This window comes from Hordeum vulgare, chromosome 4H (assembly GCF_904849725.1).
Source record: "Hordeum vulgare subsp. vulgare chromosome 4H, MorexV3_pseudomolecules_assembly, whole genome shotgun sequence".
Lineage (NCBI taxonomy): Eukaryota > Viridiplantae > Streptophyta > Magnoliopsida > Poales > Poaceae > Hordeum > Hordeum vulgare.
In genome coordinates this window covers 598,274,532-598,302,283 of record NC_058521.1, presented here as the reverse complement: position 1 = coordinate 598,302,283, position 27,752 = coordinate 598,274,532, and the positions used below count along the sequence as shown (strand labels likewise).

The 27,752-nt window shown below is 46.9% G+C and overlaps 1 protein-coding gene across 1 annotated transcript; it reads right to left on the bottom strand.

Moving 5' to 3' along the window:
• Nucleotides 1-248: 248 nt before the first annotated feature.
• LOC123450888 (E3 ubiquitin-protein ligase WAV3-like) lies at nucleotides 249-26,670 on the bottom strand. The gene is made up of 4 exons (XM_045127935.1): nucleotides 26,116-26,670; nucleotides 25,701-26,080; nucleotides 1,216-1,621; nucleotides 249-884 (listed from the first exon to the last, which is right to left on the bottom strand). The coding sequence occupies exons 1-4, from the start codon at nucleotides 26,668-26,670 to the stop codon at nucleotides 249-251; spliced, it is 1,977 nt and encodes a 658-aa protein (XP_044983870.1).
• Nucleotides 26,671-27,752: the final 1,082 nt, after the last annotated feature.

Below are 27,752 nucleotides of genomic sequence, written 5' to 3'. Positions count from 1 at the left end.
CTAAACCGTGATGGAGGGAGTAATATCTTTGTCCCAAAATAAATATTGATGCTAGTTTAATACAAAATCTACAATACTTAATTTGAAACTGGGAAATATATGTTATCAATAACTGGACGATATAAATACATATTCTCAATAACTAGACTATGAATATATGTTCTCAATAACTGCCCAAGACGTAAGTAAAAGCGCAAGATAAGTAAATCGAAGGTCGAAGAAAAGTTGGAGCGAGCGGCCGCCTCATTTTAGTTGCCGCCATTGCTTCCGCTCTTCCTCTTCAACGTCGCCTGCTGCTGCTGCTCACGTAGTTGCCTCGACGCGCCCGCCATCACCTGCATCGCCGGCGTGGCGTACACCCCGGCGGCGCCAAAACCAAGAACCGACGGCGCCGCGCCCGGAGCTGCCCCGGGCGGCGGGGGGCAACGATATCCTCCTCCGGCACCGGCCACGAAGGCCGACGCGGCGCGCTGCTGCGCGTGGGAGCTGTGGCCAGTCAGGATGCACGCGCGCCCCGACTTCTCGTACTCCCGCTGGCTCGCCACGCGGGTGCTCAGCTCACGTAGCTCCTCCACCAGCGCCTTGCACCTCGCGTCGTCTGCCAGCGCCGGCACCAGCGCCTCTTGCCCGCGGTCCAGTATCCTCGCGGCCTCCGCGTACTCGCCGCGCTCCGCGGCGGCCCGCGCGGCCGCGATGTCCTCCGTCGCCTCCACGCGGAATTTCTCCCAAGCGACCTCCATGGACGGCTGCTGGTCCTTGGCCACCTCCACGGGCCTCTGCACCGCCACGTCCTCGCCGGCCACGTCCATCACCTGCGCTGTCGCCGTGTCGCGGTAGGTGCAGGTCACCTTCATGAGCTGCGTCACTTCGTCAGCGTCGCCGGCCTTGGGGCAGGGCCGTCTTTGGCCCAGTGCGAGAGGTGCGACGGCATGGGGCCCAGCCTAAAGAGGGGCCCATAGTATATATGCAGTATGTATATATTATCGAGTAGAGGTACCAAAAAATGTTTAGTTTTTTACGCATTGTAACTTCTATGATACTTTGTTTGGAACCAAGCCAGTGGAAATAACGAATTTTTGATTCTAGTAAAATATGCTTAGTTTTATGAATTTATAGAAATTATATATGACCATGTATCGTATATGATTTATTTTTTTATTAGGCCCATTGGTAGAGTTCGTACTGGGGCCTTTGAAATCACAGAGCCGGCCCTGCCTTGGGGACGTCCACTAGTAGGAGGAAGCGCCTCTCCTCGTCCGCGTAGAGCTCGCCGACGTCCACAGAGGCAGAGCGAGCGTACGCATCGATGCTGCTGTCGTAGCGCCCGGACTTGACTGCACGGACGCGCACTGGGTGCACGCACTTCATGGTGATCAGCGCCTCCTGGACGACGACGGAGAGGAGCCCGCCGATGCACTGCGCGAACGAGTCCTGCACCACCGTCTCGTCCTCGATGAAAGAGAAAGTGCCGCCGGTCTCCTCCGCGATCGTGTGCATGGCTGACGAGTCGTGGTCGCCGCCGAAGCCAAACGTGTGTATCGGCGTGGACCGGTGGCCGGCGCCGCTAAGCAAGGAGCCTGGCACGAGAGCACGGTAGTTCTTCGAGTAGCCCGAGACGAAACTGTTGAAGCCGTAGATCAACTAGGCATAGATCGATCCGGAGTTACCATGTACTCACCTAATCCCTAGCCCGATGAACTCCCTGCTCCGGCCATCGGTGCCGGTGTAGTCGTCGGTGGCGTGAGGGAGGAGGTGTGGTCGTGGGTGGTGCTTCCCGTGAGCACTATGCTAACCCTAGATCGGAAGGGGATTTAGGTGGGGATTCTGGTGGCGCGGTGAACCTCGTACCGTGCGCCCCGGCCCCCACCACTTTATTTATAGCGCAGGTCAAAGGGGCCCACCAACCATAACGGGTTGGGCGCCCCCGATCAGGGCGCATAGATCAAGGGCCCGGTGGGCCGTTGTGTTGGAAATATGCCCTAGAGGCAATAATAAATTAGTTATTATTATATTTCTTAGTTCAAGATAATCGTTTATTATCCATGCTATAATTGTATTGATCGGAACACAATACTTGTGTGGATACATAGACAAAACACTGTCCCTAGTAAGCCTCTAGTTGACTAGCTCGTTGATCAAAGATGGTCAAGGTTTCCTGGCCATAGGCAAGTGTTGTCACTTGATAACGGGATCACATCATTAGGAGAATCATGTGATGGACTAGACCCAAACTAAATAGACGTAGCATGTTGATTGTGTCATTTTGTTGCTACTGTTTTCTGCGTGTCAAGTATTTATTCCTATGACCATGAGATCATATAACTCACTGACACCGGAGGAATGCTTTGTGTGTATCAAACGTCGCAACGTAACTGGGTGACTATAAAGATGCTCTACAGGTATCTCCGAAGGTGTTGGTTGAGTTAGTATGGATCAAGACTGGGATTTGTCACTCCGTGTGACGGAGAGGTATCTCGGGGCCCACTCGGTAATACAACATCACACACAAGCCTTGCAAGCAATGTAACTTAGTGTAAGTTGCGGGGTCTTGTATTACGGAATGAGTAAAGAGACTTGCCGGTAAACGAGATTGAAATAGGTATGCGGATACTGACGATCGAATCTCAGGCAAGTAACATACCGAAGGACAAAGGGAATGACATACGGGATTGAATGAATCCTTGGCACTGAGGTTCAAACGATAAGATCTTCGTAGAATATGTGGGATCCAATATGGGCATCCAGGTCCCGCTATTGGATATTGACCGAGGAGTCTCTCGGGTCATGTCTACATAGTTCTCGAACCCGCAGGGTCTGCACACTTAAGGTTCGACGTTGTTTTATGCGTATTTGAGTTATATGGTTGGTTACCGAATGTTGTTCGGAGTCCCGGATGAGATCACGGACGTCACGAGGGTTTCCGGAATGGTCCGGAAACGAAGATTGATATATAGGATGACCTCATTTGATTACCGGAAGGTTTTTGGAGTTACCGGGAATGTACCGGGAATGACGAATGGGTTCCGGGAGTTCACCGGGGGGGGGGGGGAACCCACCCCGGGGAATCCCATAGGCCTTGGGGGAGACACAGCAGCCCTTAGTGGGCTGGTGGGACAGCCCACAAATGCCCTATGCGCCAAGGAGAAGAAAATCAAGAGAGAAAGAAAAAAAAAGAGGAGGTGGGAAGGAAGGGGGACTCCCTCCCACCAAACCTAGTCCAACTCGGTTTGGGGGGGGGAGAGTCCTCCCCCTTGGACTCGGCCGACCCCCTTGGGGCTCCTTGAGCCCCAAGGCAAGGCCCCCTCCCTCCCACCTATATATACGGAGGTTTTAGGGCTGATTTGAGACGACTTTTCCACGGCAGCCCGACCACATACCTCCACGGTTTTTCCTCTAGATCGCGTTTCTGCGGAGCTCGGGCGGAGCCCTGCTGAGACAAGGTCATCACCAACCTCCGGAGCGCCATCACGCTGCCGGAGAACTCTTGTACCTCTCCGTCTCTCTTGCTGGATCAAGAAGGCCGAGATCATCGTCGAGCTGTACGTGTGCTGAACGCGGAGGTGCCGTCCGTTCGGTACTAGATCGTGGGACTGATCGCGGGATTGTTCGCGGGGCGGATCGAGGGACGTGAGGACGTTCCACTACATCAACCGCGTTCACTAACGCTTCTGCTGTACGATCTACAAGGGTACGTAGATCACTCATCCCCTCTCGTAGATGGACATCACCATGATAGGTCTTCGTGCGCGTAGGAAAATTTTTGTTTCCCATGCGACGTTCCGCAACAGTGGCATCAAGAGCTAGGTTCATGCGTAGATGTCTTCTCGAGTAGAACACAAAAGTTTTTGTGGGCGGTGATGTGCGTTTTGCTTCCCTCCTTAGTCTTTTCTTGATTCCGCGGTATTGTTGGATTGAAGCGGCTTGGACCGACATTACTCGTACGCTTACGAGAGACTGGTTTCATCGTTACGAGTAACCCCCTTTGCTCAAAGATGACTGGCAAGTGTCAGTTTCTCCAACTTTAGTTAAATCGGATTTGACCGAGGAGGTCCTTGGATGAGGTTAAATAGCAACTCATATATATCCGTTGTGGTGTTTGCGTAAGTAAGATGCGATCCTACTAGATACCCTTGGTCACCACGTAAAACTTGCAACAACAAAATTAGAGGACGTCTAACTTGTTTTTGCAGGGTATGCTTGTGATGTGATATGGCCAACGATGTGATGTGATATATTGGATGTATGAGATGATCATGTTGTAATAGTTAATATCGACTTGCACGTCGATGGTACGGCAACGGGCAGGAGCCATAGGGTTGTCTTTATAACTAACGTTTGTGCTTGCAGATGCGTTTACTATTTTGCTAGGACGTAGCTTTAGTAGTAATAGCATGAGTAGCACGACAACCCCGATGGCGACACGTTGATGGAGATCATGGTGTGACGCCGGTGACAAGAAGATCGTGCCGGTGTTTTGGTGATGGAGATCAAGAAGCACGTGATGATGGCCATATCATGTCACTTATGAATTGCATGTGATGTTAATCCTTTTATGCACCTTATCTTGCTTAGAACGACGGTAGCATTATGAGGTGATCTCTCACTAAAATTTCAAGATGAAATTGTGTTCTCCCCGACTGTGCACCGTTGCTACAGTTCGTCGTTTCGAGACACCACGTGATGATCGGGTGTGATAGACTCAACATTCACATACAACGGGTGCAAAACAGTTGCGCACGCGGAACACTCGGGTTAAGCTTGACGAGCCTAGCATGTGCAGACATGGCCTCGGAACACATGAGACCGAAAGGTCGAGCATGAATCGTATAGTTGATATGATTAGTATAGAGATGCTTACCACTGAAACTATTCTCGACTCACGTGATGATCGGACTTGAGATAGTGGATTTGGATCATGTACCACTCAAATGACTAGAGAGATGTACTTTTTGAGTGGGAGTTCTTAAGTAATATGATTAATTGAACTAATTGTCATGAACATAGTCTAATGGTCTTTGCGAATTACGATGTAGCTTGCGCTATAGCTCTACTGTTTTTATATGTTCCTAGAGAAAATTTAGTTGAAAGTTGATAGTAGCAAACTTTGAAGAGGATTGTCCTCGTTGCTGCGCAGAAGGCTTATGTCCTTAATGCACCACTCGGTGTGCTGCACCCCGAGCGTCGTCTGTGGATGCTGTGAACATCCGACATACACGTTTCTGATGACTACACGATAGTTCAGTGCAAAAATACTTAATGGCTTAGAAGCAAGGCACCGAAGACGTTTTGAAACGTCACGGAACATAAGTGATGTTCTAAAGAGATGAAATTGTGATTTCATGCTCGTGCCCTTGTTGAGAGGTACGAGACCTTCGACAAGATTCTTTGTCCACAAAGTAAAGGAGAAAATCTCAATCGTTGAGCGTGTGCTCAGATTGTCTGAGTACGAGAATCACTTGAATCAAGTGGGAGTTAATCTTCCAGATGAGATAGTGATGATTCTCCAAAGTCACTGCCACCAAGCTGTGAGAGCTTCGTGATGAACTATAACATATCAAGGATAGATACAATGATCCTTGAGCGATTCACGATGTTTGACACTGCGAAAGTAGAAATCAAGAAGGAGCATCAATAGTTGATGGTTTGTAAAACCACTAAGTTTCAAGAAAGGCAAGGGCTAGAAGGGATACTTCGTGAAACGGCAAAACAGTTGCTGCACTAATGAAGAGACCCAAGATTAAACCCAAACCCGAGACTAAGTTCTTCTGTAATGAGGGGAACAGTCACTGAGGCGGAGCAACTCTAGATACTTGGTAGATAAGAAGGCTGGCAAAAGTCGAAAGAAGTATATTTGATATACATGATGTTGATGTGTACTTTACTAGTACTCCTAGTAGCATGAGGGTATTGGATACCGGTTCGGTTGCTAAGTGATTAGTAACATGAAATGAAAGCTACGGCATAAACGGAGACTAGCTAAAGGCGAGGTGACGATACGTGTTGGAAGTGTTTCCAAGGTTGATACGATCAAAAGTCGCACGCTCCCTCTACCATCGGGATTGGTGTTAAACCTAAATAATTGTTATTTGGTGCTTGCGTTAAGCATGAACATGATTGGATCGTGTTTATTGCAATACGATTATTCATTTAAAGAGAATAATGGTTACTCTATTTTCTTGAATATTCACCTTCAATGGTTTATTGAATCTCGATCGTAGTGATACACATGTTCATGATATTGGTGCCAAAAGATACGAGTTAATGATGATAGTACCACTTACTTGTGGCACTGCCGCTTGAGTCATGTTAGTATAAATTGCATGAAGAGGCTCCATGCTAATGGATCTTTGTACTCACCTGATTTCGAATCACTAGTGACATGCAAATCATACCACATGAGCAAGGCCTTGTTTTCATTGAGATGAAATAAGATAGTAACTTGTTGGAAGTGATACATTTTGATGTATGCAGTCCAATGGGTGCTGAGGCACGCAGTGGATATCATTATGTTCTTACTTCACTGACGATTTGAGTAGATACATGAGTATTTACCTAATGAATCACAAGTCTGAAATGTTGAAAAGTTCAATTCCGTTTTAGAGTGAAGTTCGTCGTAACAAGAGGATAAACTGTCTACGATATGATCATGGAAATGAATATCTGAGTTACGAGTTTTGGTACGCAGTTAAGACAATGTGGAAATTGTTTTGCAGTTCATGCCACCTAGAACATCATAGTGTGATGATGTGTCTGAACGTCATAGCCACACACTATTTGGTATGGTGCATACTATGATGTCTCTTATCGAATTACCGCTATCGTTTATGGGTTATGCATTAGAGACAACCGCACTCACTTTAAATAGGGCACCACGTATTTCCGTTGAGATGACACAGTATAGATTGAGGTTTAGAGAAATCTAAACTGTCGTTTCTTGAAAGTTTGGGGCTTCGACACTTATGTGAAAAAGTTTCAGTCTGATAAGCTCGAACCCAAGCGGATAAATGCATCTTCATAGGATATCCAAAACAGTTGGGTACATCTCCTATCTCAGATCCGAAAGCAAAGTGTTTGTTTCTAGAAACGGATCCTTTCTCGGGGAAAGGTTTCTCTCGAAAGAATTGAGTGGGAGGGTAGTAGAACTTGATGAGGTTATTGAACCATCACTTCAACCAGTGTGTAGCAGGGCGTAGGAAGTTGTTCCTGTGGCGCCTACACCAATTGAAGTGGAAGCTGATGATGGTGATCATTGAGCTTCGAATCAAGTTACTACAAACCTCGTAGGTCGACAAGGTCGCGTACTGCTGCAGAGTAGTACGGTAATCCTGTCTTGGAGGTCATGTTGTTGAGCAACAGTGAACCTACGAGTTATGGAGAAAGCGATGGTGGGCCCAGATTCTGACAAATGGCTGGAAGCCATGAAATCCGAGAGAGGATCCATGGATGAAAACAAAGTGTAGACTTTGGAAGAATTACTTGATGGTCATAGGACTATTGAGTAAAGATGGATCTTTAAATAAAAACAGACGATGATGGTGATAAGTCACTATTAAGAAAAGCTCGACTTGTCACAAAGATGTTTTCGACAAGATCAAACAGTTGACTATGATGAGACTTTCTCACTCGTAGCGATGCTAAAGGTCTGTTAGAATTATGTTAGTTGTTGATGCATTAATTATGAAATGTTGCACGTAGGATGTCAAAACATTGTTTCCTCGACGGTTTCCTTGAGCAAACATTGTATGTGATACAACCAGGAGGTTTTGTCAATCCTAAAGATACTAGCAAGTATGCAAGCTCCAGCGATCCTTCAATGGACTGGTGCAAGCATCTCGGAGTTGGAATATATATACTTTGATGAGATGATCAAAGATTTTGGGTTTGTACAAGGTTTATGAGAAACTTGTATTTCCAAAGAAGTGAGTGGGAGCACTATAGAATTTCTGATAAGTATATGTGGTTGACATATTGTGGATCAGAAGTAATGTAGAATTTCTGTAAAGCATACAAGGTTGTTTGAAAGGAGTTTTTCGAAGGAATACCTAGATTGCGCTACTTGAACATTGAGCATCAAAGATCTATGGAGATAGATCGAAAGCGCTTAATAGAAGTTTCAACAAGATGCATGCCTTGACAAGTTTTTGAAGGAGTTCAAAATAGATCAGTAAAGAAGGAGTTCTTGGTTGCGTTGTAAGGTGTGAGTTTGAGTAAGACTCAAAACCCGACCACGGCAGAATAAAGAGAATAGACGAAGGTCGTCTTCTATGCCTTAGCCGTAGAATCTAAAGTATGCCATGTTGTGTACCGCACCTGATGTGTGCCTTGACTCAAAGTCTGTTGAGAGGTACAGAGAGTGATCCATGATTGAATCACTAGCAGCGGTCAAAATTTATCCTTAGTAACAAATGGACTAAGGAATTTTTCTCGATTATGGAGGTGGTTAAAGAGTTCGTCGTAAAGGGTTACGTCGATGCAAGCTTTGACACTAATCCGAATAACTATGAGTAGTGAAACGGATTCATATAGTAGAGTAGATATTTGGAGCATTTACGAATAGCACGTAGTAGCAGCATCTATAAGATGACATAAAGATTTGTAAAAAACGCACGGATCTGAAAGTTTCAGAACCGTTGACTAAAACCTCTCTCACGAGCAAGACGTGATCAGACCCCATAACTATATGGGTGTTGGATTCGTTGGAATCACATGGTGATGTGAACTAGATTATTGACTCTAGTGCAAGTGGGAGACTATTGGCAATATGCCCTAGAGGCAATAATAAATTAGTTATTATTATATTTCTTAGTTCAAGATAATCATTTATTATCCATGCTATAATTGTATTGATTGGAAACACAATACTTGTGTGGATACATAGACAAAACACTGTCCCTAGTAAGCCTCTAGTTGACTAGCTCGTTGATCAAAGATGGTCAAGGTTTCCTGGCCATAGGCAAGTGTTGTCACTTGATAACGGGGTCACATCATTAGGAGAATCGTGTGATGGACTAGACCCAAACTAAATAGACGTAGCATGTTGATCGTGTCATTTTGTTGCTACTGTTTTCTGCGTGTCAAGTATTTATTCCTATGACCATGAGATCATATAACTCACTGACACCGGAGGAATGCTTTGTGTGTATAAAACGTCGCAACGTAACTGGGTGACTATAAAGATGCTCTACAGGTATCTCCGAAGGTGTTGGTTGAGTTAGTATGGATCAAGACTGGGATTTGTCACTCCGTGTGACGGAGAGGTATCTCGGGGCCCACTCGGTAATACAACATCACACACAAGCCTTGCAAGCAATGTAACTTAGTGTAAGTTGCGGGGTCTTGTATTACAGAACGAGTAAAGAGACTTGCCGGTAAACGAGATTGAAATAGGTATGCGGATACTGACGATCGAATCTCGGGCAAGTAACATACCGAAGGACAAAGGGAATGACATACGGGATTGAATGAATCCTTGGCACTGAGGTTCAAACGATAAGATCTTCGTAGAATATGTGGGATCCAATATGGGCATCCAGGTCCCGCTATTGGATATTGACCGAGGAGTCTCTCGGGTCATGTCTACATAGTTCTCGAACCCGCAGGGTCTGCACACTTAAGGTTCGACGTTGTTTTATGCGTATTTGAGTTATATGGTTGGTTACCGAATGTTGTTCGGAGTCCCGGATGAGATCACGGACGTCACGAGGGTTTCCGGAATGGTCCGGAAACGAAGATTGATATATAGGATGACCTCATTTGATTACCGGAAGGTTTTCGGAGTTACCGGGAATGTCCCGGGAATGACGAATGGGTTCCGGGAGTTCACCGGGGGGGCAACCCACCCCGGGGGAGCCCATAGGCCTTGGGGGAGACACACCAGCCCTTAGTGGGCTGGTGGGACAGCCCACAAGTGCCCTATGCGCCAAGGAGAAGAAAATCAAGAGAGAAAAAAAAAGGAGGAGGTGGGAAGGAAGGGGGACTCCCTCCCACCAAACCTAGTCCAACTCGGTTTGGGGGGGGGGGAGAGTCCTCCCCCTTGGACTCGGCCGACCCCCTTGGGGCTCCTTGAGCCCCAAGGCAAGGCCCCCTCCCTCCCACCTATATATACGGAGGTTTTAGGGCTGATTTAAGACGACTTTTCCACGGCAGCCCGACCACATACCTCCACGGTTTTTCCTCTAGATCGCGTTTCTGCGGAGCTCGGGCAGAGCCCTGCTGAGACAAGGTCATCACCAACCTCCGGAGCGCCGTCATGCTGCCGGAGAACTCTTCTACCTCTCCGTCTCTCTTGCTGGATCAAGAAGGCCGAGATCATCGTCGAGCTGTACGTGTGCTGAACGCGGAGGTGCCGTCCGTTCGGTACTAGATCGTGGGACTGATCGCGGGATTGTTCGCGGGGCGGATCGAGGGACGTGAGGACGTTCCACTACATCAACCGCGTTCACTAACGCTTCTGTTGTACGATCTACAAGGGTACGTAGATCACTCATCCCCTCTCGTAGATGGACATCACCATGATAGGTCTTCGTGCGCGTAGGAAAATTTTTGTTTCCCATGCGACGTTCCGCAGCACGTTGGGCCCACGCGGAAGAGATCAACCTAACATTCTTCCCCTTGATCTCAACTTTCACTTTGACTTTATACTTTTATTTGTTCCATCACATATAAGCGTGTAGAGCATGTCTCATCGTCACAGCTTGATTGCCGATAGAATCATGCAGCCACAACACATCTTTTGTTTTGAAACAAATTCATTTACTTCTGGGCCTCTTATTATCCAGGGATCATAGGCTTTCCATCAAACCCATGTCGGCTAAGTGTTCCTTGAACACACTGGGTGGTAAGCCTTTCGTTAGCGGATCCGCAAACATATACTTCGTACTTATATGCTCGAGACTTATAGTTTGATCCTCAATTTTATCTTTCACAACATAATACTTTATATCTATTGTCTTGGCAGCATTGCTGGACTTGTTGTTGTGAGCATAGAATACTGCGGGCTGGTTGTCGTAGTATATCTTTAGTGGCTTGTGGATACAATCTACCAGTTTCAAGTCGGGTATAAATTTCTTTAGCCATATCACCTGCCCGGTGGCTTCAAAACATGCTATGAACTCTGCTTGCATCGTAGACGATGCAACTATGGTCTGTTTAGAGCTTTTCCATGAAATAGCTCCCCTGCGAGAGTGAACACGTACCCAGACGTGGATTTTCTATCATCTCTATCTCCCGCAAAATCGGTGTCGGAGTACCCTTTTATCTCTAAGGAATCAGATCGCCTATATGTCAGCATGATTTCCTTTGTGCCTTGCACATAACGCAAAGCTTTCTTTGCCATCTTCCAGTGCTCTTGGCCTGGATTTGCTTGATATCTACAGAGTACTCCGGTGATAAAAGCTAAGTCAGGGCGTGTGCACACTTGTGCGTACTGTAAACTTCCAACAGCCGAAGTATACGGTACTGTTTTCATTTCATTGAGCTCATACTGATTCTTGGGACATTGATATTTCCCAAAACTATCGCCCTTGACTATGGGAGCAGGTGTGGCTTTGCTCTTTTGGAGAACTTTCTCTAAATATGCTTTCTGTGAGAGTCCTAAGACTCCATTCTTCCTGTCTCAGTGAATTTCAATGCCCAAAACATATGAAGCTTCACCAAGGTCTTTCATGTCGAAGTGTGAGGATAAAAATTTCTTTGTCTCTTGTAGTATACCAATACCATTGCTATATTTCCCATGTTTAAACTTAGCATAAATGCAATTATCCTCAACATTTTCTTGGAATCCAAATCTTTTAATGGTATCATTGAACTTGATGTACCACTGTCTAGAGGCTTGCCTTAGCCCATAAATGGATTTCTTTAGACGGCAACCTAGATCTTCCTTGCCTTCCATGATAAAACCCTTGGGTTGTTTCATGTAGACATCTTCTTCTAAATCACCGTTTAGAAACGCCGTCTTTACATCCATTTGATGCAGCTCTAAATCAAAATGAGCAACTAGTGCCATTATGATTCTGAAGGAATCCTTACAAGAGACCGGAGAAAAGGTCTCATTGTAATCTATCCCTTCTCTTTGTGTAAATCCTTTTGCCACAAGTCGGGCTTTATACTTGTCTACATTCCCATTAGAGTCATACTTTTTTTGTAGACCCATTTGCAGCCTACTGTCTTTGCTCCTTTAGGAATAATCTCTAAGTCCCTTACATGATTGGAACTCATCGATTTCATCTCATCTTCCATTGCCTCTATCCATTTTGATGAGTGAGGGCTTTTAATGGCCTCCTCATATGTGGTGGGATCACCTTCCATGTGGGTCATTTCTGTATTGTATACTTTATAATCAGTAGAAATAGCGGGTCTTCTTGTTCTATTAGACCTTCTAAGTGCCTGATTGTCGGGCACACTTTCTACTATTTCTTACTGCACTTCCAATTCATGATCAACAACGGGTTCAGTCGGCTCCTGAAGGACAGGTTCCGGGTCTTCTCCCGCAGTTGTCATGGTTGGAGTTACAGCGGGTAGTGAGAAAAATGGCTCTTGAATCATCGGAATGGGTGCATGCACCCTTTTCTCCTCAAGATCAATTTTCCGAACTACCCGGCTCCCCCTCATCATCTCGTCCTCTAAGAAGACAGCATGTCTTGTTTCCACAAACTTTGTGTATCTGTCTGGACAGTAGAAACGAAAACCTTTTGACCTATCAGGGTAGCCAATGAAATGGCAACTCACTGTCTTCGGGTCTAACTTTCCAAGATTTGGATTAAACATTTTGGCCTCAGCAGGGCATCCCCACACTCTTAAGTGTTGTAGGGATGGCACTCTTCCTGTCTAGAGCTCGTGCGGTGTTTTGGGCACCGACTTGCTTGGAACTCTGTTGAGAATGTGAATGGCGGTTTTAAGCGCCTCCATCCACAATCCCAACGGAAGGTCTGAGTAGCTCATCATGCTGCGTACCATATCCATGAGAGTACGGTTACGCCTTTCACCTACTCCATTTTGTTGAGGCTCGCCCGGCATGGAATACTGGGCAACAATGCCAGTCTCTTGCAAGAATTTTGCAAAAGGTCCAGGGACTTGGCCATATGGAGTGTGTCGACCGTAGTACTCCCCCCCACGGTCAGACCTCACTATCTTAATCTTTTTATCAAGCTGATTTTCAACTTCAGCTTTGAATATTTTGAATTTATCCAATGCTTCATGTCGGTCTTTGATTGGATAAATGTAACCGAAGCGGGAGTAATCGTCTATGAACGTTATCAATGAATCATAACCATCCACACTTTTCACTGGAAACGGTCCACAAATATCAGTGTGGACAATTTCCAGTGTTCCTGTGCTTCGGTTTGCTCCTTTCTTTATCTGTTTTACATATTTTCCTTTAATGCAATCCACGCATTGTTCTAAGTTAGAGAACTCCAACTTTGGAAGAATTTCATTTTTGATTAATCTTTCTATTCTCCCCCTGGAAATATGGCCCAATCGACAGTGCCATAGTTTCGAGGAGTCGTGAGTTCTTTTTCTTTTCTTTTGATCGTTGTTCGACGAAGTACTTTGTTCATTCACATTCAACACATAGGGCGCTTTTTCACATAGCGATAATAAATAAAGCTCATCATGAAGAAATGCATCCCCAACATAATCATTATGAGACCAAATGGCACATTTGCCATGTCCAAAGAAACATTGATAATCGTCTTTGTCTAAACAGGAAACACTTATTAAGTTCCTATTACATGAAGGTACGAAAAGCACATCCCTATTTTGGGGAACGTCCCATGGGAAACAAAAAATTTCCTACGCGCACGAAGACCTATCATGGTGATGTCCATCTATGAGAGGGGATGAGTGATCTACGTACCCTTGTAGATCGTACAGCAGAAGCGTTAGTGAACGCGGTTGATGTAGTGGAACGTCCTCACGTCCCTCGATCCGCCCCGCGAACAATCCCACGATCTAGTACCGAACGGACGGCACCTCCGCGTTCAGCACACGTACAGCTCGACGATGATCTCGGCCTTCTTGATCCAGCAAGAGAGACGGAGAGGTAGAAGAGTTCTCCGGCAGCATGACGGCGCTACGGAGGTTGGTGATGACCTTGTCTCAGCAGGGCTCCGCCCGAGCTCCGCAGAAACGCGATCTAGAGGAAAAACCGTGGAGGTATGTGGTCGGGCTGCTCCCTCCCCCCCCAAACCGAGTTGGACTAGGTTTGGTGGGAGGGAGTCCCCCTTCCTTCCCACCTCCTCTTTTTTTTCTTTTCTCTTTGATTTTCTTTTCTAGGCGCATAGGGTCCTTTTGGGCTGTCCCACCAGCCCACTAAGGGCTGGTGCGCCACCCTCAAGGCCTATGGGCTTCCCCGGGGTGGGTTGCCCCCCCCCCCCCGGTGAACTCCCGGAACCCATTCGTCATTCCCGGTACATTCCCGGTAACTCCGAAAACCTTCCGGTAATCAAATGAGGTCATCCTATATATCAATCTTCGTTTCCGGACCATTCCGGAAACCCTCGTGACATCCGTGATCTCATCCGGGACTCCGAACAGCATTCGGTAACCAACCATATAACTCAAATACGCATAAAACAACGTCGAACCTTAAGTGTGCAGACCCTGCGGGTTCGAGAACTATGTAGACATGACCCGAGAGACTCCTCGGTCAATATCCAATAGCGGGACCTGGATGCCCATATTGGATCCTACATATTCTACGAAGATCTTATCGTTTGAACCTCAGTGCCAAGGATTCATATAATCTCGTATGTCATTCCCTTTGTCCTTCGGTATGTTACTTGCCCGAGATTCGATCGTTAGTATCCGCATACCTATTTCAATCTCGTTTACCGGCAAGTCTCTTTACTCGTTCCATAATACAAGATCCCGTAACTTACACTAAGCTACATTGCTTGCAAGGCTTGTGTGTGATGTTGTATTACCGAGTGGGCCCCGAGATACCTCTCCGTCACACGGAGTGACAAATCCCAGTCTTGATCCATACTAACTCAACTAACACCTTCGGAGATACCTGTAGAGCATCTTTATAGTCACCCAGTTACGTTGCGACGTTTGATACACACAAAGCATTCCTCCGGTGTCAGTGAGTTATATGATCTCATGGTCATAGGAATAAATACTTGACACGCAGAAAACAGTAGCAACAAAATGACACGATCAACATGTTACGTCTATTAGTTTGGGTCTAGTCCATCACGTGATTCTCCTAATGACGTGATCGAGTTATCAAGCAACAACACCTTGTTCATAATCAGAAGACACTGACTATCTTTGATCAACTGGCTAGCCAACTAGAGGCTTGCTAGGGACGGTGTTTTGTCTATGTATCCACACATGTAAATGAGTCTTCATTCAATACAATTATAGCATGGATAATAAACGATTATCTTGATACAGGAATTATAATAATAACTATATTTATTATTGCCTCTAGGGCATAATTCCAACAGTCTCCCACTTGCACTAGAGTCAATAATCTAGCCCTCACATCATCATGCAAATTACATTGTAATAAATCTAACACCATACAGTTCTGGTGTTGATCATGCTTTGGCCGTGGAAGAGGTTTAGTTAGCGGGTCTGCTACATTCAGATCTGTGTGCACTTTGCATATATTTACGTCCTCTCCCTCGACGTAGTCGCGGATGAGGTTGAAGCGTCGTTTGATGTGTCTAGTATTCTTGTGACACCGTGGTTCCTTTGCTAAGGCAATGGCACCCGTGTTGTCACAGAACAAGGTTATTGGATTCAGTCCGCTTGGCACCACTCCAAGATCCGTCATGAACTGCTTCATCCAGACACCCTCCTTAGCCGCCTCCGAGGCAGCCATGTACTCCGCTTCACATGTAGAATCTGCTACGACGCTTTGCTTGGAACTGCACCAGCTTACCGCACCCCCATTAAGAATAAATACGTATCTGGTTTGCGACCTAGAGTCGTCCGGATCTGTGTCAAAGCTTGCATCGACGTAACCTTTTACGACGAGCTCTTCGTCACCTCCATACACGAGAAACATCTCCTTAGTCCTTTTCAGGTACTTCAGGATATTCTTGACCGTTGTCCAGTGATCCACTCCTGGATTACTCTGGAACCTACCTGCCATACTTATGGCCAGGCTAACATCCGGTCTAGTGCACAACATTGCATACATGATAGAACCTATGGCTGAAGCATAGGGGACGGAGCGCATATGCTCTCTATCTTCATCAGTTGCTGGGCACTGAGTCTTACTAAATCTCGTACCTTGTAAAACTGGCAACAACCCTTTCTTGGACTGTTCCATTTTGAACCTCTTCAAAACTTTATCAAGTTATGTGCTTTGTGAAAGTCCTATCAGGCGTTTCGATCTATCCCTATAGATCTTAATGCCTAGAATGTAAGCAGCTTCTCCTAGGTCCTTCATAGAGAAACTTTTATTCAAGTAATCCTTTATGCTCTCCAAAAACTCTACGTTGTTTCCAATCAGCAATATGTCATCCACATATAATATTAGAAACGCCACAGAGCTCCCACTCACTTTCTTGTAAATACAAGATTCTCCAACCACTTGTATAAACCCAAATGCTTTGATCACCTCATCAAAGCGTTTGTTCCAACTCCGAGATGCTTGCACCAGTCCATAAATGGATCGCTGGAGCTTGCACACCTTGTTAGTATTCTTAGGATCGACAAAACCTTCGGGTTGCATCATATACAATTCTTCCTTAAGGAAACCGTTAAGGAACGCCGTTTTGACATCCATCTGCCAGATTTCATAATCGAAAAATGCAGCTAGTACTAACATGATTCTGACGGACTTAAGCATCGCTACAGGTGAGAATGTCTCATCGTAGTCAACTCCTTGAACTTGCGAAAAACCCTTTGCCACAAGTCGAGCTTTATAAACGGTCACATTGCCGTCAGCGTCCGTCTTCCTCTTAAAGATCCATTTGTTCTGAATAGCCTTGCGACCCTCAGGCAGTACCTCCAAAGTCCACACTTTGTTCTCATACATGGATCCTATCTCGGACTTCATGGCTTCTAGCCATTTGTTGGAATCCAGGCCCACCATTGCTTCTTCATAATTTGCAGGTTCATTGTTGTCCAACAACATGATTGACAAGACGGGATTACCGTACCACTCTGGAGCAGCACATGGTCTCGTCGACCTGCGTGGTTCGACAGAAACTTGAACCGGAGTTTCATGATCATCATCATTAACTTCCTCCTCAACCGGCGCCGCAACGACAGAGGTTTCCCCTTGTCCTGCGCCACCATCCAGAGGGATGAGAGGTTCGACAACCTCGTCAAGTTCTATCTTCCTCCCACTCAATTCTCTCGAGAGAAACTCCTTCTCGAGAAAAGCTCCGTTTTTAGCAACAAACACTTTGCCCTCGGATTTGAGATAGAAGGTGTACCCAACTATCTCTTTTGGGTAACCTATGAAGACGCACTTTTCCGCTTTGGGTTCCAGCTTTTCAGGCTGAAGCTTTTTGACATAAGCATCACATCCCCAAACTTTAAGAAACGACAACTTTGGCCTTTTGCCATACCACAATTCGTATGGTGTCGTCTCAACGGATTTTGATGGTGCCCTATTTAAAGTGAATGCAGCTGTTTCTAATGCATAACCCCAAAACGATAATGGCAAATCGGTAAGAGACATCATAGATCGCACCATCTCTAATAAAGTACGATTACGACGTTCGGACACACCATTACGCTGTGGTGTTCCAGGCGGTGTTAACTGTGAAACAATTCCACATTGTCCTAAGTGAGCACCAAACTCGAAACTCAGATATTCACCCCCACGATCAGACCGTAGGAATTTGATCTTCTTGTTATGATGATTTTCAACTTCACACTGAAATTGCTTGAACTTTTCAAATGTTTCAGACTTGTGCTTCATCAAGTAGACATAACCATATCTACTCAAATCGTCAGTGAAGGTGAGAAAATAACGATATTCGCCGCGTGCCTCCACGCTCATCGGACCACACACATCGGTATGTATGATTTCCAACAAGTCACTTGCACGCTCCATTGTTCCGGAGAACGGAGTCTTAGTCATCTTGCCCATGAGGCATGGTTCGCACGTGTCAAGTGAATCAAAGTCAAGTGACTCCAAAAGTCCATCAGCATGGAGTTTCTTCATGCGCTTTACACCAATATGACCTAAGCGGCAGTGCCACAAAAATATGGCGCTATCATTGTTAACTCTAACTCTTTTGGTCTCAATGTTATGCATGTGTGTATTGCTATCAAGATTCAATATGAACAATCCTCTCACATTGGGTGCATGACCATAAAAGATGTTACTCATAGAAATAGAACAACCATTATTCTCTGACTTAAAAGAGTAACCGTCTCGCAATAAACAAGATCCAGATATAATGTTCATGCTCAACACAGGCACTAAATAACAATGTTTTAAGTTCATCACTAATCCTGATGGTAACTGAAGTGAAACTGTGCCGACGGCGATTGCATCAACCTTGGAACCATTTCCTACATGCATCGTCACTTCATCTTTCGCCAGCCTTCGTCTATTCCGCAGTTCCTGTTTCGAGTTGCAAATATGAGCAACAGAACCGGTATCGAATACCCAGGCACTACTACGAGAGCCGGTTAAGTACACATCAATAACATGTATATCAAATATACCTGATTTTTCTTTGGCCGCCTTCTTATCAGCCAGATACTTGGAGCAGTTGCGCTTCCAGTGAGCCATACCCTTGCAATAGTAGCACTCTGTTTCAGGCTTAGGTCCAGCTTTGGGTTTCTTCGTCGGATTGGCAACAGGCTTGCCGCTCTTCTTTGAATTAACCTTCTTCCCTTTGCCTTTTCTATTGAAACTAGTGGTCTTATTCACCATCAACACTTGATGCTCTTTACGGAGTTCAGACTCTGCGACTTTCAGCATCGCAAACAACTCGCCGGGTGACTTGTTCATCCCTTGCATGTTGTAGTTCAACACAAAGCCCTTATATCTTGGCGGCACTGATTGAAGAATTCTGTCAGTAATAGCCTCTTGCGGGAGTTCAATCCCCAGCTCAGCTAGACGGTTTGAGTACACAGACATTTTGAGCACATGTTCACTAACAGACGAATTCTCCAGCATCTTGCAAGCATAGAATTTATCGGAGGTCTCATACCTCTCGATCCGGGCGCTCTTCTGAAATATAAACTTCAACTCCTGGAACATCTCATATGCTCCATGACGCTCAAAGCGACGTTGAAGTCCCGGCTCTAAGCCATACAAGACTGCACATCGAACTACTGAGTAGTCCTCCTTACGTGTTAACCAAGCGTTCTTAACATCTTGGTCAGCCGTAGCGGGTGGTTCATCTCCTAGCGCAGCATTAAGGACATAATCCTTCTTCCTAACTTGTAGGATCAACTTAAGATTACGAGCCCAGTCTACAAAGTTGCTTCCATCATCTTTCAACTTAGCTTTATCTAGGAACGTATTAAAATTCAGGGTGACTGTCGCGTGAGCCATGATCTACAACATAAATATATTCAAAGTGGACTTAGACTATGTTCAAGATAATTAGAGTTTAACTTTAATCAAAATTATACGCTAAACTCCCACTAAAAAAGTACATCTCTCTTAGTCATTTGAGTGGTTCATGATCCACTTTACACTAGCTCAAGTCCGATCATCACGTGAGTTGAGTATAGTTTCAGTGGTAAGCATCCCTATGCTAATCATATCATCTATATGATTCATGATCGACCTTTCGGTCTCATGTGTTCCGAGGCCATGTCTGCACATGCTAGGCTCGTCAAGCTTAACCCGAGTGTTCCGCGTGCGCAACTGTTTTGCACCCGTTGTATGTGAACGTTGAGTCTATCACACCCGATCATCACGTGGTGTCTCGAAACGACGAACTGTAGCAACGGTGCACAGTCGGGGAGAACACAATTTCGTCTTGAAATTTCAGTGAGAGATCACCTCATAATGCTACCGTCATTCTAAGCAAAATAAGGTGCATAAAAGGATTAACATCACATGCAATTCATAAGTGACATGATATGGCCATCATCACGTGCTTCTTGATCTCCATCACCAAAGCACCGGCACGATCTTCTTGTCACCGGCGCCACGCCATGATCTCCATCAACGTGTTGCCATCGAGGTTGTCGTGCTACTCATGCTATTACTACTAAAGCTACATCCTAGCAAAATCGTAAACGCATCTGCAAGCACAAACATTAGTATAAAGACAACCCTATGGCTCCTGCCGGTTGCCGTACCATCGACGTGCAAGTCGATATTATCTATTACAACATGATCATCTCATACATCCAATATATCACATCACATTGTTGGCCATATCACATCACAAGCATACCCTGCAAAAACAAGTTAGACGTCCTCTAATTTTGTTGTTGCATGTTTTACGTGGTGACCACGGGTATCTAGTAGGATCGCATCTTACTTACGCAAACACCACAACGGATATATATGAGTTGCTATTTAACCTCATCCATGGACCTCCTCGGTCAAATCCGATTCAACTAAAGTTGGAGAAACTAACACTTGCCAGTCATCTTTGAGCAATGGGGTTACTCGTAGCGATGAAACCAGTCTCTCGTAAGCGTACGAGTAATGTCGGTCCAAGCCGCTTCAATCCAACAATACCGCGAAATCAAGAAAAGACTAAGGAGGGCAGCAAAACGCACATCACCACCCACAAAAACTTTTTTGTTCTACTCGAGAAGACATCTACGCATGAACCTAGCTCTGATACCACTTTTGAGGAACGTCGCATGGGAAACAAAAATTTTCCTACGCGCACGAAGACCTATCATGATGATGTCCATCTACGAGAGGGGATGAGTGATCTACGTACCCTTGTAGATCGTACAGCAGAAGCGTTAGTGAACGCGGTTCATGTAGTGGAACGTCCTCATGTCCCTCGATCCGCCCCGCGAACAATCCCGCGATCAGTCCCACGATCTAGTACCGAACGGACGGCACCTCCGCGTTCAGCACACCTACAGCTCGACGATGATCTCGGCCTTCTTGATCCAGCAAGAGAGACGGAGAGGTAGAAGAGTTCTCCGGCAGCGTGACGGCGCTCCGGAGGTTGGTGATGACCTTGTCTCAGCAGGGCTCCGCCCGAGCTCCACAGAAACGCGATCTAGAGGAAAAACCGTGGACGTATGTGGTCGGCCTGCCATGGAAAAGTCGTCTCAAATCAGCCCTAAAACCTCCGTATATATAGGTGGGAGGGAGGGGACCTTGCCTTGGGGCTCAAGGAGCCCCAAGGGGGTCGGCCGAGCCAAGGGGGGAAGGCTCCCCCCCCCCCCCAAACCGAGTTGGACTTGGTTTGGTGGGTGGGAGTCCTTCCTTCCCTTCCCACCTCCTCTTTTTTTTCTTTTCTCTTTGATTTTCTTTTCTAGGCGCATAGGGCCCTTTTGGGTTGTCCCACCAGCCCACTAAGGGCTGGTGCGCCACCCTCAAGGCCTATGGGCTTCCCCGGGGTGGGTTTCCCCCCCCCCCCCCCCGGTGAACTCCCGGAACCCATTCGTCATTCCCGGTACATTCCCGGTAACTCCGAAAACCTTTCGGTAATCAAATGAGGTCATCCTATATATCAATCTTCATTTCCGGACCATTCCGGAAACCCTCGTGACGTCCGTGATCTCATCCGGGACTCCGAACAACATTCGGTAACCAACCATATAACTCAAATACGCATAAAACAACGTCGAACCTTAAGTGTGCAGACCCTGCGGGTTCGAGAACTATGTAGACATGACCCGAGAGACTCCTCAGTCAATATCCAAAAGCGGGACCTGGATGCCCATATTGGATCCTACATATTCTACGAAGATCTTATCGTTTGAACCTCAGTGCCAAGGATTCATATAATCCCGTATGTCATTCCCTTTGTCCTTCGGTATGTTACTTGCCCGAGATTCGATCGTTAGTATCCGCATACCTATTTCAATCTCGTTTACCGGCAAGTCTCTTTACTCGTTCGTAATACAAGATCCCGTAACTTACACTAAGCTACATTGCTTGCAAGGCTTGTGTGTGATGTTGTATTACCGAGTGGGCCCCGAGATACCTCTCCGTCACACGGAGTGACAAATCCCAGTCTTGATCCATACTAACTCAACTAACACCTTCGGAGATACCTGTAGAGCATCTTTATAGTCACCTAGTTACGTTGCGACGTTTGATACACACAAAGCATTCCTCCGGTGTCAGTGAGTTATATGATCTCATGGTCATAGGAATAAATACTTGACACACAGAAAACAGTTGCAACAAAATGACACGATCAACATGCTACGTCTATTAGTTTGGGTCTAGTCCATCACGTGATTCTCCTAATGACGTGATCCAGTTATCAAGCAACAACACCTTGTTCATAATCAGAAGACACTGACTATCTTTGATCAACTGGCTAGCCAACTAGAGGCTTGCTAGGGATGATGTTTTGTCTATGTATCCACACATGTAAATGAGTCTTCATTCAATACAATTATAGCATGGATAATAAACAATTATCTTGATACAGGAATTATAATAATAACTATATTTATTATTGCCTCTAGGGCATAATTCCAACACCCTAAGCAGAAGTTTGAAACCACCGGCTAGCTCCAAGGAGACGTCACCCACAGCTTCAACTTCGGCTTGTACACCGTTCGCAACTTCAATTCCTCTTGAATTTCTTGGCAAAGTTATCGTCGAACTGAATCCCTGTAAAGAATTTGCAACATGAACAGTTGCTCCTGAGTCAATCCACCAAGTAGATTTCATAAACTTTGTATACAAGGATTCATAAACAAAAGAAACTATATCTTTACCTCTCTTCGCCATGAAGGTCTTTAGAAAAACAGGGCAATCCTTCTTGTAGTGCCCTTTCTCCTTACAGTGGACGCAAGTTTCCCTGTCCACAATAATGTGCCTATGCTGAAAACAGACAGGAGCTTTGCCATTGCCATTGCCATTGCCATTGCCCTGTGGCTTGGAGGGAGAAGCTTTGTTGGGCGGAAAGCCCTTCTTCTTTTCCTTCACATAGTTGAGAGAGCCACCATGTGAGGCCTTAATCCTCTCCTCCTCCTGAGTGCACATTGCGATGACCTTTTCTATGTCCCAAGTCTCGGGCTGCATGTTCTAGTTGACAACAAAGGTCTCGAACTCCTTAGGCAAAGAAGCCATCACCAGGTGGACAAGGAGAGCTGGTTTTATCTCCAGATCCGCATCCATAGGTTTGAGCTTAGCCGCCGTGTGGCTCATCCTAAGGATGTGCTCCCTTATGCCATGGCCACCACCATGGTAGCTCTCTGTCACCAACTGTTTGATCAACTCGGCGGCATACGTCTTAGAAGAGCCAGTAAACTGACTCTTTATCTTGTTCAGCATTTCTTTTGCCGTAGGGCAATCCGCAATTGATCCCACGATAGTGGTCTCAATGGTGTTCTTTATAAATGTCAAACATTTCTTGTTGGCATTTAACCATAGCATGTTGCTGATGGAGTGGGACATCACCTCTTTTTCATAATTTCCTTGCTTTTTGTTCCAGCTCTCATCATCCTCATCAGTCTCTCTGACTGGGTCTGCAGGTGCAGCTGGCTGTGGTTCCTCCAGAACCCAGTCCACCTTCTTCCTCCACTCAGAGTAGTTGTCCCCCCTGAGTGTCGAAATTTCCTTGAGGCAGCTCATCAGATGGAAACCTCCTGAAATGACCAAATAAGCGAAGTCAGTACGACAATCATATGCATTAAATAACGTTGGTTAACATAATCATATAATTGCCTATGCATATTAATCTACATTACCGTTGGGCAATGATAGAAATAAATGCATCATTTTGCAATATGCAATATGACCGTGTGATTAAACAACGTCGGTCAGAATAACAACATGATCATATTCCATATTGCTTTTAGCAGCGGAAAACGTGAAATAAATTTCATGTGCCTCTTAACTTTACAGAAAATAATTCTGACATTTAAAGTAAAATTCATGAAGTTTATTAATGCATTTATAAAGTTCATGAACTATTCCTTTTCTGAGAAAGCTATTTTATTCTTAAAAAACTTTCTACTTTTCTTTACAGAAAAAATATATAACAATTTTGTAAATATGCACAGAAACTTTGAACATTTTAAATTTTCATTTTTTCTAAACATATTTTCATAGAAAAATGTCTAGAAAACGCTTTTAAATTTGTCTAAATAGGCAGAAACTTAAAATCCTTTAAAATAAGGAAAAAAGGCCGACTTGGGCCGGCCTGGCTCCCGCCGGCCTGTGGCCCATTTCCCCCTGCGCGCCCGCAAGACCTGGAGCCCTTCTGGCAGCCGAACCGGCGCCCCTGCTGTGGCGGCCCAACCAGGGCCTGCTGTCGAGCTAGGTTTTCGGCCTCGACCGTCGGATGAGATCCGACGGTCGGGCGGGTCTATCCCACCGAAAATGGGATAGACCTCGAGCCGCTCCCACCGAAAAAACCCTAGCTCATTCTTTCCCCCGGCGCCGCTCTCTTCTTTCTTTCGAGCGGCAGCTCCTCTCGGCGCCGGCCCCTTCTCTCCCAAGCATCCCGTGGCCAGGAATGGAGCCGGCCGCCGGCGGTGAGATCCATCTCTCCTGCCGAGCGCGCCCTCTATCTACCTCCCGCGAGGGGCTTTGGAGGGGAGCAGCTGGTGCCGCTCCTCTTCCCTTTGCGCTCCGCGGCAGCCGTGGCCTTCCCTTGCGTCGGTGGCATGCATGCCCCGCCGAGGAGGTCCCTGAGCCCCGCGTCATACCTCTCGTGTGGCCTTTTCATGCCGGAGTCGTGGCCTTCCCCTCGCCGGCTGCGCACACGCCTTGCGGTGGGTGCGCCGCGGTCGAGCGGTCGGCTGCGGTTCGTTTTCTTTTACCTTAGACCACCACAACCGAGAACCATGGCCCTGGTTGCGTGACTCTACGGCGCCGCCTCCGTCCCCTTTGCCGGCTGCGCGAGCACCTCTAGGGTGAGCGCGCCGCCGTCAAACGGTTCGGTTGTGGCGCCCTTTGCCTTTGTTTTGCATCGTTCCCCCCTTCTCTTTTTGTTGTCTTTTGTCGGTTTCAATCCGATCTTCTTTTTGTTTTTCCTTTCGGATCTTGATCCGTACTTAGCCCCCGTGGGGGTAGGTTCTTCTTCCCCGCACCTCAGCTTGCCGATGCGTGTGGGGATCGAGAGGAACAGGCGCGGCCTTGCGGTGGCGCTTCTTTTCCGACGAGGCCGTAGCCATCCTCGGTGCCTTGCCCATCTAGGGTTCGTAGGGGTAGGGAACAAATGCTTTCTTTTCTTTGTACCGAATAAATCTCTGCCTAGTGGCTCTGATACCAATGTTGAAGCCGTAGATCAACTAGGCATAAATCGATCCGGAGTTACCATGTACTCACCTAATCCCGAGCCCGATGAACTCCCTGCTCCGGCCATCGGTGCCGGTGTAGTCGTCGGTGGCGTGAGGGAGGAGGTGTGGTCGTGGGTGGTGCTTCCCGTGAGCATTGCGCTAACCCTAGATCGGAAGGGGATTTAGGTGGGGAGTCTGTCGGCACGGTGAACCTCGTACCGTGCGCCCCGGCCCCCATCACTTTATTTATAGCGCAGGTCACAGGGGCCCACCAACCATAACGGGTTGGGCGTCCCCGATCACGGCGCATAGATCAAGGGCCCAGTGGGCCCACGCGAAAAAGATCAACCTAACAGAAACCTCCTCCCATGTTGTACGTGTCCTGGCCGTCCGAGAGAAGGATGACGCTGGCGACGGCGTTCTTGTGCCGGCGGCCGACGAGCACCTTGGCAGCCTCGGTGAGGCCCTTGAGGATGTTTGTTCCACCGTCAGCATTGAGCAACTGCACGGCGAGCTTGGCCTTGGCCTTCCCGGCGTCCGACATGCACGTCAGCGGGATGACCCGATACGCGTACGTTGAGAAGGCCACGACGCTGAGACGGTCAGCAGGGCCGAGCTGGTCGACGACGAACTCCATGGCCTTCTTGAGCAGCGCGATCTTGCGGCCCGCCATGCTGCCGCTGACATCCAGCACGGTGACGAGGTCAAGCGGCGTGCGTGTTTGCGCCTCCGCCGCCGCGGTGGCTGCCCCGGGGGCCTTGCCACGAAGTTGACGAGGTCAAGAGGCTCCACCGGCTCGTCGTCGTCATACGCGTCGGCGCCGTGAGGAAGATACGCCGGCAATGTCTGGTCCACGAAGGGAGACAAAAAGGTCGGCATCGGCGGCATCAACGGCGACGGCATGGGCGGTATCAACGGCGAGGGCATGGGCGGGGGCGGCGGGTACAGGTACGGGTGAAAATAAGGGTGCGAGGACACCCGGTATGCCCAGCGGGCGTTGCAGACCGGGCAGGCGGAGCCGGTGACGCAGGCGAGATGGAACCTGTGCTGACACTCGGACGTGAAGGTTGGGGCGCCGTATCCAAAGGCGCACTTGCAGACGCCGCACGCTGACCGCGAGGCAGGGCCGGGATGCAATGGCGGCATCCGGGCGGGCTGCGGCAGCAAGGGAGACGGCTGGAAGGTCGGCGTGAAGTGCCAGAACGCGGAGCAGGACGGGCACGTGTGGGCGCCGGAGACGCAGAGCGGGTGGAAAGTGTGGGCGCACTCCGACGTGAACGCGGCCTCCAGCTCCAGGCGTCCGACGCTGCCGTAGCAGGCGGCGCAACACTGGCCGACGCTCGCCATGATGTCGAGCTAGTCGCCGACGAGAAGTATGATCGCGAATACGTGGATGAGATCGGTTTCGTGAATAGTAGATGAGATCGGTTGTGGTGTAGCCCTAGATACCGAGCGCCGCCATACTTCATAGGTCGCGTGAAGCCGGCGCTAGAAAATCGCCGCCTACTCTCGCTTATACGTCGGCCCTTGATTCGATCTCCACGTCACGTGATCTGGGACCATTTTTTATTTTTTTTTGAAAGTACGTCGGTGATGAGTCTTTGGGCTTCTCCCTTACAGTAGGGATGTACTCCCTCCGTTCCTAAATATAAGTCTTTTAAGCAATTTTATTAAGGGTCTACATACAAAACAAAATGATTAAATCTATACTCTAAAGTATGTCTATATACATCCGTATGTAGTCCATTAGTGAAATCTCTACAAAGACTTATATTTAGGAACGGAGGGAGTAAATGACAAATAAGTGGCAGCCATAAATCTCATTTATTAAGTTTTTTCTAGCTTTCATTTTCCTAAAGAAAAAAAATTAAACTATTAAATAATAAGTAGGTTTAAATAGGATTAAATAGGGAAAATGCCCGTGCGTTGTCACGGGTTGGACGAGAAATAGTTGGAGGGGGTTGCACGGAAGACTTTCGTCAAGTGCATTTTTTCTGACTTTGAAGCATATTCACTAGTGGGGACGGGGCCTTTAGCCCCGGGACTAAAGGGGCGGGACTAAAGGCCTAACCTTTAGTCCCGGCCCTGTTACAAGCCGGGACTAAAGGTGCTCCACGTGGGCGCCTCGTAGCGCCCCAGGGGCAGGACCTTTAGTCCCGGTTCGTTACACGGACCGGGACTAAAGAGTTTCAGATTTTGCTTATTTTTGGGTTTTTTTTTTGAATGAAATTATTTTTGGGTTTTAGGGTTTTAGGGTTTTAGGGTTTAGGTGTTCGGGAGATTAACGTGATGCCTCGTTTGGTGTTCGGGAATTAGTTTTCATATAATTTAAATAGAAATAATTATGCATATATATAAGATTAACTTATCTTACAAGCGAGCATATATATACAATTATATGGAGATCTGAATTATCGGGACTAGAGCCC

Coding starts and splice junctions, on each gene's coding strand:
- LOC123450888 (XM_045127935.1), bottom strand. CDS start 26,670: ATGGCGAGCGTCGGCCAGTGTTGCGCCGCCTGCTACGGCAGCGTCGGA. Junction 26,081..26,115: donor CGTATGACGACGACGAGCCG/GTGGAGCCTCTT, acceptor CTTCGTGGCAAG/GCCCCCGGGGCAGCCACCGC. Junction 1,622..25,700: donor CTCTCGGACGGCCAGGACAC/GTACAACATGGG, acceptor CGGCTTCAACAG/TTTCGTCTCGGGCTACTCGA.